At 38.5% G+C, this 12,812-nt stretch overlaps 1 protein-coding gene across 6 annotated transcripts in view; it reads right to left on the bottom strand.

The window, feature by feature from the left end:
• The window catches only part of NNT (nicotinamide nucleotide transhydrogenase), a 95,092-nt gene that overhangs the window by 69,436 nt on the left and 12,844 nt on the right, over positions 1–12,812 (bottom strand). For 4 of the 6 annotated variants that reach the window (XM_079918553.1, XM_079918550.1, XM_079918551.1 and 1 more), the window contains exons 3-6: positions 12,310–12,539; positions 9,791–10,008; positions 6,066–6,153; positions 1,113–1,201 (exon numbers count right to left, since the gene is read on the bottom strand). In XM_079918553.1, the coding sequence (XP_079774679.1) occupies positions 1,113–1,201; positions 6,066–6,153; positions 9,791–10,008; positions 12,310–12,539 (625 nt within the window). Of the gene's footprint in view, positions 1–1,112; positions 1,202–6,065; positions 6,154–9,790; positions 12,540–12,812 lie in introns of those variants that run through there. The other 2 variants (XM_079918555.1, XM_079918554.1) reach the window with 2 other exon arrangements.

Here is a 12,812-nt window from a genome sequence, read left to right as displayed (position 1 = left end):
AAGTCAAATATATACACTTCCACTTTAATAGTATTGTCCACTACAATGAAAACTTGAACAACCTACTTTTGCCAGATTTGGGGGGTCTTCAATAACTTCACATCTGCAAACATTAAAAATTAAAAGCTAGGACTAATGACATGCTTAACTGTGGCTATCCCTGGCTTGTGCCCTGGTTACTTCAGAAATGCCTTTTCTCATTTCAGCAAGACAGCATTTTATCAGCACATCACCCCTCTAAACTCCCGGTAAGCACTGTAAACCATATTCTATTGGAACAGTCTTTATTCTGAAATGTCATATTCTTTTTAACTTTGAATGGTTGCATTTCTTTTTCATCATTCTATATTCAAGATTAGCAATGGTATTTTTCCTCTACTGACTTCAACTGATAATAACTAACTACATGTTTCAACCTTAAAAAAGTATTGGAACACATAAATGATAACAATACTCAATAAGCACGTAATAAAAGCTAGTATCTTCTGAAATGAAGAACAATTTTAATTGAACTTCTCTTTAAAGAAATTCCAGGAAAATGATGATACGTCTGCTTTAAAGAAATATGCAATGAACATAATCAAGTACTTTCACCTGGCAGCTCTACTGCTGCCCAATCAGCTTTATCTGCTTCCGTCTGCTGGATGCCGAGCACATCCCTCACCCCCCCACCCCAGTCTGCTCTCCAAGATGTCTCCCATACTACTCCCCTTCTTCACACTCACAAACATCTTTGTTCATGCCCTACCTAGTGACTAAACACATTCTGAGCAGAAATAAAACACAGTAGAGCAACATGTTAGAAAGTCAGGATGCAGAGAACTCTGGTCCCATTGCTAATCTACATGAAAATACAAGACTGAGTGTGAGCGGTTCATTTGCAATTTTTAAAAATTATTTCTGCTGTACTGGGCCTGAGTCCTTAAATTTTTTTTTCCACTAAGTAATACATTTTCACTTTGAGTTAACTTTGAACAAATGGATACATTTTTAAATGAAAAGAGCTTACAGAGCAGTTTCAGCGTGCTACTTCAATTTGCAAAAGGAAAGCGTAACATCCACCTAAAACAAAATGTTTTTACCTTAACAGCAATCACTAGTAAAGCCCTCACCTTGTGTCAAATCCCCGAACAATCGCACCCATCGACTTTGCTGCACCTGCAGAGGCCAGCCCTGCCACACCGCCACCGACTATCAGAATCTAGGAAAGAAGGCAGAACCCATATGTTTTAAATAAAGTTCATGATCAACTGATTATGTAAAATCATCCGCTAGTAACTCTCAGGGCCGGGTACACAGTCAGCACGCAGTAATACAACAGGTGGTGCTGGTGGCGATGATCAGCCCTGAATAAATGTACTGTGTGGATAGGCTACTCTGTACCTGGACTGCCACTGTTTTTCAGGTTTTTTCTTTCTTAGTTGCAGCACACGGGATCTTCCTTGCGGCATGTGGAACCTTCTGTTGCGGCTCACAGGTTCTTTGTTGCAGCGCAGGGGTTTCTCTCTAGTTGTGGTGAGCAGGCTCCGTATTTGCAGCACACGAGTTCTCTAGATGTGGCTCGCCGGCTCAGTAGTTGCCGTGCGGGGTCTTAGCTGCCCCGCGGCATGTGGGATCTTAGTTCCCCAACCAGGGATCGAACCCCCAAGTCCCTTGCATTGGAAGGTGGATTCTTTTTTTTTTTTTGGAAGGCGGATTCTTAACCTGGACCACCAGGGAATTCCCCCGGACCACCACTGTTTTAAAAAGTTTTTTAAAGCTGATGGCAAAGGCCAAAAACTTCACTAAAACTAGTGTGACACTCAGCATCTCAGTGTAAAAGCTACATACAGCACCATCAGTGTTACGTATGTTAAAGACTGACAGGTTCTTTCCCACACTATCAAAGCTACTTCTACTAATACTATATATTACAGTATTCTAGCTCCTTCTCCCCTCTCAAATTTTAAGGTTTTCTATGTTCATAAAATATCAAAATAAGTTTCAAAGACGGGTACAACTTTGGTGAAACACCTACTCCTATTTTGAGCTTCTAAAAGGAACAGCAGGTGACCAACCACCTAATTTTGATCCACTTTCAATGAACTGCACCTGAAATCCGAAGCAATGTAACTAATCTCCCTAACCAAGGAAGGATCAGAGCCAAGAAAATCATAGAATTCCTCAGAAACAAGAGTCTCTCCGCCTTCTAAGAAACAAACTAAGAACAATGTCATCTGGAATGGGCCTTCCAGAGAAAAGACCTATTATACTTCGCAGTCAAAAAAAAAAAAAGCCACCCACAGAAACTGAGAAGTTTATAAATTCCCACCCACCCATCACGCCCACTTTTTCTGCCTCTTTAAGAAGACTAGGCTAGTGGAACTCTGCTCTGGTGACCCCTGGGCAGTGTCTCAGAGATTATGTGAATTGATCTTAATGGGAATGCTTTCTCTGGGGAGTCTACAAGAAAGGGGACAAAGAGGGACCAGAGGGAACAAGACGCTGCTGGGCTCCAAGGCACCAATCCCCACTCCACACACTGAAGCCCCACCACCACTAAAAAAAAAAAAAAAAAATGAAATGAAAATAAGTAAAAGTCATAGGACTGGGCCAAGTTATCCTGAATCAAGAAATAACTTCAGGGGCTTCCCTGGTGGTGCGGTGGTTGAGAATCCGCCTGCCAATGCAGGGGACACGGGTTGGTGCCCCAGTCTGGGAAGATCCCACATGCCGCGGAGCGGCTGGGCCCATGAGCCATGGCCACGGAGCCTGCGTGTCCGGAGCCTGTGCTCCACAACAGGAGAGGCCACAACGGTGAGAGGCCCACGTACCGCAAAAAAAAAAAAAAAAAAGAAAAGAAAAAAAAACAAACAACCCAATTAAAAAATGGGCAGAAGATCTAAATAGACATTTCTCCAAAGAAGACATACAGATGGCCAACAGGCACATGAAAAGAATGTAAATCAAAACTACAATGAGGGTGCTTCCCTGGTGGCACAGTGGTTGAGAGTCCACCTGCCGATCCAGGGGACACGGGTTCGTGCCCCGGTCCAGGAAGATCCCACATGCCGAGGAGCAGCTGGGCCCGTAAGCCATGGCCGCTGAGCCTGCGCGTCCGGAGCCTGTGCTCCGCAACGGGAGAGCCACAACAGGGAGAGGCCCGCGTACCGCAAAAAAAAAAAAAAAGAGAAGAAAAGAAATAACAAAAGACCCCATGATTTAAGACACAGAATCCATTCTTCAAAAAGGGAAGAGGGGCTGGAAATGGATTTAATGATCCATCATGCCTACGTTATGAAGCGCCATAAAAATCACAAAAGTACAGGGTTCCAGGAGGTTCCGGAAGCTTCCAGGAATGGTGTCCAAAGAGGGCATGGAAGCCCCACACCCCATCCCACGTACCTTTCCCTAGTCATCTCTCTCAACAGGATGTTCATCTGCATCCTTTATCATAGTCCTTCATAATAAACTGGTAAATAGGAAGTAAATTGTTTTCCTGAGTTCTGTGAGCACCTCTAGCAAATTAACTGAACCCAAGGCGGGTTGTGGGAACCTCTGACTTACAGCCAACCTGTCAGAAGCACAGGTGACAACCTAGACTTGTGACTGGCATCTGAAAGTGGGTGGGGACAGTCCTGTGGGCCTGAGTCCTTAACCTGTGAGATCTGATGCTATCTCCACGCAGATAGTTTCAGAATTAAGTGAAATTGTAGGGCACCCAGCTGGTGTCACAGAATTGCTTGGTGTGGGGAAAATCCCCACACATTTGGTGACTGGAAGTATCAGAAGTGAAGTGTTCTATATGAAAGTTAAGGAGAGACACAAGAGCAAGAGTGGAGTTTTTCCTAAACAATCCTAAATCAGACATTCCCTCATCTGCAAGAGGATCTGGGACTTCCCTGGTGGCACAGTGGTTAAGAATCCACCTGCCAGTGCAGGGGACACGGGTTCAAGCCCTGGTCCGGGAAGATCCCACGTGCCGCGGAGCAACTAAGCCCGTGCGCCACAACTACTGAGCCTGAGCTTTAGAGCCTGCGAGCCACAACTACGGAGCTCACGTGCCACAACTACTGAGGCCCACGCGCCTAGAGCCGGTGCTCTGCAACAAGAGAAGCCACCACAATGAGAAGCCTGCGCACCGCAATGAAGAGTAGCCCCCACTTGCCACAACTAGAGAAAAGCCCGCGCACAGCAATGAAGACCCAACACAGCCATAAATAAATAAATAAATAAATATTTTTTTAAAAAAAAGAGGATCTGAACTCTGTAACATGACCTAGAAGAAAGGCTCCACATCATCAGATCACTCTCCCTTGCTCACCACACTCGAAGACCAATGGCCTTCTTCACTCTCCTAGAAGCACTGAATTCTTTCCCATCACGGCACCTTTATGTGTGCTATTCCCTTGGCCTAGAATCCTGAACCCCACTTTCTTTCTTCCCATCCTTTAGGTCCCAACCAAATGTCAGAGGCGCCTTCCCCATCACCCTAACTACAGTAGCTTGCTCCTATGACTCACCACCATATCATGCTGTTCCTTTCTTTCATATCTAAAATGATACTCCATATGTGTTTGATGGTTTATTTATCTCCTCGCTGTGGTCCCTACTATGTGTAAATTTCTGTGGCAGGGATTTTTTTGCCTTGTTCATGCCATATCCCCAGCTACTAGAACAGTGCCTGGCACATCAGAAGCCATCAACCGATTGATTTTAGCTCATTCTAGACATGTAAGAACACTCCATGTTTAAAGGAAACCCCAATAAAATATTATGCAAGCTACTTTTTTTTTTTTTTTTTTTTTTTGGCTGTGCTGCACAGCATGCAGGATCTTAGTTCCCCAACCATTGGACTGCCAGGGAAGTTCCTAAGCAATCTACCTTGATAAGTCCATCTATTGTCCAATTCTTCAATATCAGGGAAGTTTTTCTGACATGTAACTAAAATTCCTTAAGCTGCAATTTAAATTTTCAGTAAAGAGAGTCACTTTTCCACCTTTTAAAAGCTGACTGATTCTCCTTCCTTTACACCTCTTGTCTTCCGTTTCACTTTTTAATCCCTTATATTAACAGCTTTCCTCTCACCTTCCAGACAGATTCTAACCAAAACTGAGTAGTGGATTTGTGCATCAAAGCATTCAGCCACTTTAAGAACAGCAGCCAACTTCTGGCCACCATGAGGGTCAGACCTTTTCTTACGATCCCGAGAAAGAAGTCAGATGTAATCACTTTACGTATCACACCTCTGTGCTGTTTGCTCATACTCTCTTGTTAAGTTTTCTGGCCTCCACTTGAACCACGTGCCACCGTCTTCACCTGGTCTGTTTTTAAAGCCATGTATAACTAGATTTCTCAAAGCTGCTATTATCTTTTTTTCATTTTTTCTAGGAGATTTATTTTGTGTGAGAGCTCTGGGTTGATATAACAAAGTAATTAAGAGCAGGAAGCACCAAGTAAACCTGTACCCTACAGAGTATACTCTGCAGATAGATGACAACGTTTAAGGTCCTGTTTCCTATACTCTGCTGAAAGGCTTACACTATTATTTAGGGTCCGTGGCCTCGAAGGGTCACAGCATAATCGATTCTTTCACCTAGCCACCACCACCTCTCATCAACTGCTCTTCTCTGCTCTCAATATAGATTAAAGAAACTGCACCCTTTCCCCCTGCCAAACACCCTGATTATACCACCTACTATTTCCTGTCCTCTTGACCCAAAATTTGGCAAAAAGTGAGAAAACCAAGTCTTTCCTGAGCCCGTGTGTCACAATCATTGGGAAGTTGAGAATTTGCTGAATGTATCACGAGGCTTTTTAAACAATTACTAATAAACAAGTCATCCAAAATCCCTTTAAGAATTCAAGTTAGAAAGTGAAAAACAGGAAAAAAAAAAAATTGAACTTCCAGAAATGTCAAAATTCATTGTTTTCAAGTAACCTTAAGTAGCTTTGAGGCTCTGCCATATATTTGTATATGACATGAACATCATAATTTGCAAACAAAAAAATTTTAAATAACTATTTAAAAACTACAATACCCTTGCCTAATTCATAGTATGAAGAAATATTAAAGTTTTACCTACCTTAGCTGGAGGAACTTTTCCAGCAGCTGTGATCTGACCAGTAAAAAAACGTCCAAAATGATTTGCTGCTAGTACAACAGCCTTGTAGCTTAAGAAAATAGAAAAATAAATGGATAAATAATTCTATAAAATTAAAGAACTTAAGTTTATATAGGAGAAATTATTAAAGGATAAGAATAATAGCTAACATTTTTATAGTGACTACTATCTGTCAAAAACAGTTCTAAGTGCTGTATATATGCTTACTCCTAATCTTCACAACAATCCAATGGATAAGTATAACTATTATCTTCATTTTATAGGTGAGGAAACAGACACACAGAGGTGAAGAGACTTGACTGAGGTCTCTCAGCTAGTAAATGGCAGAGCCAGACGTCTGACCCTGGCATGTTGCCTACAGAGGCACACTCTTACCCGTGACACTCTCTGACCTCTTTGTAATGAGCACTACAGAAGCTCAGTTGGGATAAAAAAAAATGAAGGGAAGACAAGAAAATGCTAACAATGGTTTTCTTTGGCAGCTGGGACTACAGATACTTCAAACTTTGTTTTACTTTATTGTTCAAATTTTCCTTGTTGACTGTGTAGTCTTTATATAATAGAGGAAAAAAATCTTTCAAATTAAAAAAAATGGATTGGCTATATGCTTGTACATAATAAAATTCCAACCTCACAACAAAAACACTTCCCTTGATCTCTAATGGTTGAAACCATGGGATTTTGAGACAGAGTGACCTCAGTTCAAGTCCAAGTTCTATCACTAACTAGCTTTGTGACCTTGGGCAAATTTCTTTAGTTCTCTAATCCTTGGTTTTCTCATCTCTAAAATGGGAACAAAAAGAGTCTCTTAGTGTTGTGAGGACTAAATGAGATAATGCAGGTAAAGCCCTTATCATAAAACCTGTTACAGTAAGTGCTTGGTAAATATGTTTTTAGCTAAAGAAATGCTCTATGTATCAAAAACTAGTAATTTATACCACCTTTTCTTTAATAGGATATTTTTATTACACTAATTTCATTTCCTATTACATTAATTTCATTCTATTATTTTATACTTAAAAGGCACTTTTGCACACTCTCAGTAACACACAGTTTACCTTAACATTATGATACAAAGATTAATATCATAATGCAAATATTATAATGATAAGATCCACCTGCTAGTTGACAAAAAAACCCTTTCCCTGGTCATATTTTTGTAAAATAATACTTGATATAATAATTAATGCAAAAGCATGGAACAGTTACCACTATTACTTTAAGTTAAATAATATTAGAGCAGAAAAATATTTTAATGATTACATTATTTGTTAGTTTTGAATCCAAGTGATAGAAATTTTCAGAGAGCAAAGATGATAAAGATTCAAAGTCCACTACAAGGAATTAATTTTGGAATTAACGTTTTAAAAGATTCAGTTGTTATACTGGAAAAAAACAAAAATGAGACTGATTACACAGGAAATGTACAAGAAAACGTTGATAGTGGGAAAAGGTGATAAAAGTGGGCCTGTTTTTGATGAAAGCAAAAAGGCTCAGAATGAACATCAGGGAACTAGAAGGAGGGTGTCTTCACGGTAATACAGCTGTGTGTGTGAGTTAGATAATGATTTATCACACATTGTATGGGTAAGTATACTAGGTGATTCATCTCAAACTATGCCTTTTGCATATACCAGCTCAGGACGTAAGACAGTGATTCTTTAAACTGTGTCCCTGGATCCCCAAAAGTTCAAATTTCAGCCAACTCTGGGGCCATTGTGGCTGGGATGGAGAACAGGGAGAGAATGTTTCTAGACACCCTTCCATCCCTCAATTCAATGAAGACCACTCTGTTCTTATTGGATTTGTTTATACTGCTTCATATTTCATTTCCTCAAAAGATTCTGCAGCAGAAAACCACTGATCTAGAGCTACTGGTGGGGATAACCTTTCACACATGTGCATTTCACATGACAAAAATCAACAGCACCCTTAAAACTTTACGTTGTACATTTCCTATATAAAATTTTAAGTCCCATATTGCATAACTCTTCCAGAAACTAAAGAAATATGACAAAAGTTTATTTTGTCCCTTAGTATTAATTCACATCACAAGAAATATCTTCAAACCAACCATTTGCCATATTACATAAGGACAACAAAATGTGTTGTTAACTTGTCCTTTTTGTTTACTGCATCTCATTTATATCAAATGTGAACAAGTTGAAACCCAAAGTGGAATCTGTGGCACATTCGATATGCTACATCTAAGATATGAAACCTAAGAAAACTTGCAGTTCATGTGTTAGCTTTAAGAGTCTATTCAGGTTAGTCTTTTTTCATGCGCCGTTTTATTTTTTAAACATTTTCATTTGTCGGTGCCTCATTCATATTAGCAAGTTGTCACTACTAATAGTTTTCATGCTTAAAATCTAATTCAACAGGCTTCTTAAATGAGCTGATTTCATAAGCATCATCTGACTTCCAGATTTTTCCCACTCTCCAGGCAGAGTCAGCAATACACTGTACTCACATAGTTATTCCTATCCCTGCCCCGTGGCAGGCATGGTTACTCAGTCAGAGCCACATTCCTCTGAGTTGATTGGGCCTTGGAATTCTTTTATACACAGTGGTCCAGGCAATCAATGGGGAATGAATTAGTGCTGGTGGGCGAATGAAGTTTACTGCCATCTTGGCCATAGTTAGCCCTCAGTTATCAATATGGGTTTTGACACCAGATGAAACTTCCTCAAGCGCACGCATTTTCCCTATTCATTAAATATTTTATAAATTTACCTATGTAAAAGCTAATTAAAATGGTAAATCTACCAATATGTATATATTAGATTGAACCATATGAAACTGCTAATATCCAACCATTTGTGACCCTATGACAACAGCAATTTATGTTAACTAAACTTATTGTGGTAATAATTTCACTATATATATATATATATATAGCAAATCATTGTTTACACCTTAAACTTATACAATGTTCTATGTCAGTCATACTGTAATAAAACTGAGGAAAAAAACAGTAATTTCAACCTAATATATACAAAAATATACACATATGTACACACACACATGAAATACAGTGTATCCCTGTTAAAGTACAGATAAATTCCAAAGAACAAAATTTGGGACATTATGTATTCGGAAGTCAGAAGTACTTTCTTAGCATAGACTCAGAAGCCTTATAATTAGTAAACTAAAAATAAGACTTTCTACATTGCACCCTTTCCCTTTCTCATCCTTTATGACTAACAGTCTAAAAAGCAGTACTAGATCTATGTGAATTTTAAATCATTTGTTCTAAATTGTTATCACTACCCTTGCTATCGACTTCAATAAAATATGAGTTTACTATATTAAGGTTTTTGGATAATTAGAAATTACTAACACTATGGTTTACTTACCATAGTTTTTCATGAAAACAGATATTAAGATATTGCATTTCATTAAAAAAAAAAGTCATTTCCTTTGGTGGAAGGAAATACTACTTCCCTTCTCCCCATGAATATTAAAAAGTAGTGTACAATAGCATGCAAAGTGAAGAGCCATTTCCCACTGATGACTGTGAAACAATACAAGTCTTAAAAATAATTTAAGTGCACTCTCAGAAGGCTGCAATCTCCAACAATCATTACAAGTAAAATCATTGTGAGAGAGAAGAGCTACAGTGAGAGTGTTTCTATAGTACCATTGTGCTTTTGTTCGGCTGGAATGGAAAAGAATCAACCTACCCAGCAATGTTGGCCATGGAGCTTAGCGCATCGTATCCCTGAGCAATTGTGACTCTTGGAACCTGGTCCATCGCCAGAACTGTAGTTTTCCTTTTGGAAAGTTTATTTAGCAAGTCTGGATTTTGGGTTGGGTAAATAAAACTAATCAGTGTTCCCGATGTTTTTAAAAGGTCAGCTTCATGAACACCTAACGTTGGGTTAAGCATAGGGGCTCGCACCTAAGAAAAAAGTCATCACCAATTAAAAATGTAAATGCCTTTATAATATTTTTAAGTAAACAAAACAATTAAAATAATATGCCATGATTGAAATAACACTCCAGAAGTCATCTCTCAGCAATAAATTTCTGATTCAATTCCTAAACAAAATAAAGCACACAAAGATCTATGCCACCTATCATCTCGCTGAACCTATGACCTGGTCCTGAGTAAGGAGCACACATACCTGGAAATAGTGTTGGGACAGGTTTGATAATGACAGGTAGAGCAGTAAAAAAATATGTAGGTTCTACAACAAACCTGTTCTCCCAAAATCTATTACTCTGGTAAAATTAAGACATATTAGAATAAACAGGCAGGAAGTTTTTGTTGTGTGTTCAAAGAATCAACTCTTGTTAATTTTGGCAAGCACAAACATTTGGAGTGGTGAGAAGTTAAGAACAACATAAACTAAAATATCCATGGTAATATGTATCAATTTATGTCACCTTAAAATTCCAGAAGAATATTTATAGATGAACACAACTCAAACTAGTAGCCTTACTGAATTGGGTTTAAGCGAAAAGCTACAATATATTCTGTTAAGTATCAGTCAATGAACACACACTGCACATGCTTGAAAGTTTCAAACGTCCACTTTTTCAAGCCAACTTTTTTAAAATTCCATTTAAAAAGGTGTTTTAAAATGTGTTTCACATCCCTGTTTAAAATCAATCTTAAAGTATATGATTTCATTAGCTCCCAATTTGCAGCAATAGTGCTTTTAGGCTAGTAAGCACAGAAAAAGAAAAACAACTCTGAGACTTATGTTTTAAAAGGAAACAGAAACACAAACACTGGGTCAATACTGTCATTTCACAGCATTTCATCTCAATTTACCTATGAGACACCTTTATCTGTTATTCCCATTTCAGTTGTTGATCTGGTGATGCATGTGATTTTAGGTTCTGGACTTTAATTAAGACTCTCTGACAAGGTCTATTTTTCCTCAGTGAGAATCTATAATATAGATTTAATAAAAATTAGAGGACAACTTTGAATTAATTCTCCTGGCCCCTATCAAATGCTCAGCTGAGACTGTTGACATCTGAGCGAGTTAAGCCACTAGAACATTTCCCTGAAGGTGCTTTTGGGTCTCTAGTTCCTCAGGATATTAATAGACTTGACTCAAAAAAGAGACCCTAAGATCAAGTAGTTTATTAGTACGAGTATAAGGTTACTTAAGTTTTTATATTATAGGATTTCTCAGTGCATTTAACATGCTCATACACATTGTGAATCCCTAAAAGGAACACAGAGCGTTTCTAAAACTTATGTGCACCCTACTAATCCTTTTTTGTGGGACATCTCAAGGTTTTGGTCCCTATAACATACATTACAATGGGTTATACTCATTTTTCTATTTTCTCTAAGCTCTTTTATTATACCAAGTTACATTACCAAGTATCAGTATACCTAAACACTTAAAAACTTAAACTGAATTACTATTTATCTCCATATCATATTGTTATTAATTTTCTATAGAAGAAAAGTTTTGTGTCTCTGCAAAAAACATGATTTAAGACCCTATCAAGTTATTCAGTGGACTGTATGTAAAAAAAACGACGTGATTGAGTTCCCCTTAGAAATTAATGTAGGAAAAAAGCGGGTCTATCCTGAAAAAGCAAGCAGCTTATTTTAACCAGATAATCATGCTTATTTAATCCATACTTCCTTACTTGCCTTGGTTACAGAAGGCTTAGGATTTAAGTTAACGTTCAGATACAGTCTCTCTTTTCTCTACATGATTTTTTACTTAAGATTTTATTTGTAGAATTGCTTTTTTATTTGTAACATTGCTTTTTCCAGAATAGTCCTCCCTCTCTAGAAATAGTACCTACGTCAGTTAAATCACTATTCCTTCAAGGTATCAGAAGATCATTCTACATTCGGTCCCAGGAGGAGTTCCATGCCTCCTTTCCATTCTAGAAGCAGTTAAACACTCACCTGAGGGTATTGTGGACATATAGGAACCATGCACTGCAAATTTTCCCTAGGCAATAAGAAGGGCATTTCCACATAGCAAATGTAAAAAGGAAGATCACTTCTCCTTTTCTCATGGTTAAATATAGGTCACATTGCCTGATAAAAGTTCTACTGGAACATGAAGAATATTCACAACATGCAATCATTTCTTTGAGAAATAAAGCATCATTTGAAAGTATGGAAAACTATAAGCATAGAAGAGGTAATTCAATCTTTCTACAAGAAGATTTAGAAAAGTCAGCATGCCATAAATGGAAGGGGGAAAGGAATAATTACTTTGACCACCAAATCAGAAGCCAGCACTTCCTTCGCCCCTTGGATCTGGGCACCTGCTGCTCTGTAGTGATCATCTGAGAACTTGGAAGCTTCGCCAGCACCCGACTCCACAACAATATTAAAACCCTGCTTGACCAAGGCCTGAACGCCAGCAGGAGACAATGCCACTCGCTTCTCATTTTGGAAAATCTCTTTGGGGACCCCAATAGTCAGTTGCTTATATGGAATTCCTACAACAAAGACAAAAAAAAAAAAAATTTGGTAAATACCAACACCAAAAGTCAGTGTTTTAATAATACCGTTCAGAAAGCAGAAATGGGCAGTCTGTTCAAAATATACTGCACATACAGGTTGCTGTTCAAAATGGTGTTCCTGATTCATACTCATAATTTTTTTACTTTTTTTGATAAGATGACTAGAAATTTTTATATCCACTTTCCTGAAAACCCAAATATTTTATTTAACCAAATGGCTCTCTTCAAGGCCTGTAACTAGCTTAGCTC

The sequence above is a fragment of the Stenella coeruleoalba genome, assembly GCF_951394435.1.
Source record: "Stenella coeruleoalba genome assembly, chromosome: 3".
In the NCBI taxonomy this organism is placed as follows: domain Eukaryota; kingdom Metazoa; phylum Chordata; class Mammalia; order Artiodactyla; family Delphinidae; genus Stenella; species Stenella coeruleoalba.
This window is presented reverse-complemented; position numbering and strand designations above follow the sequence as displayed.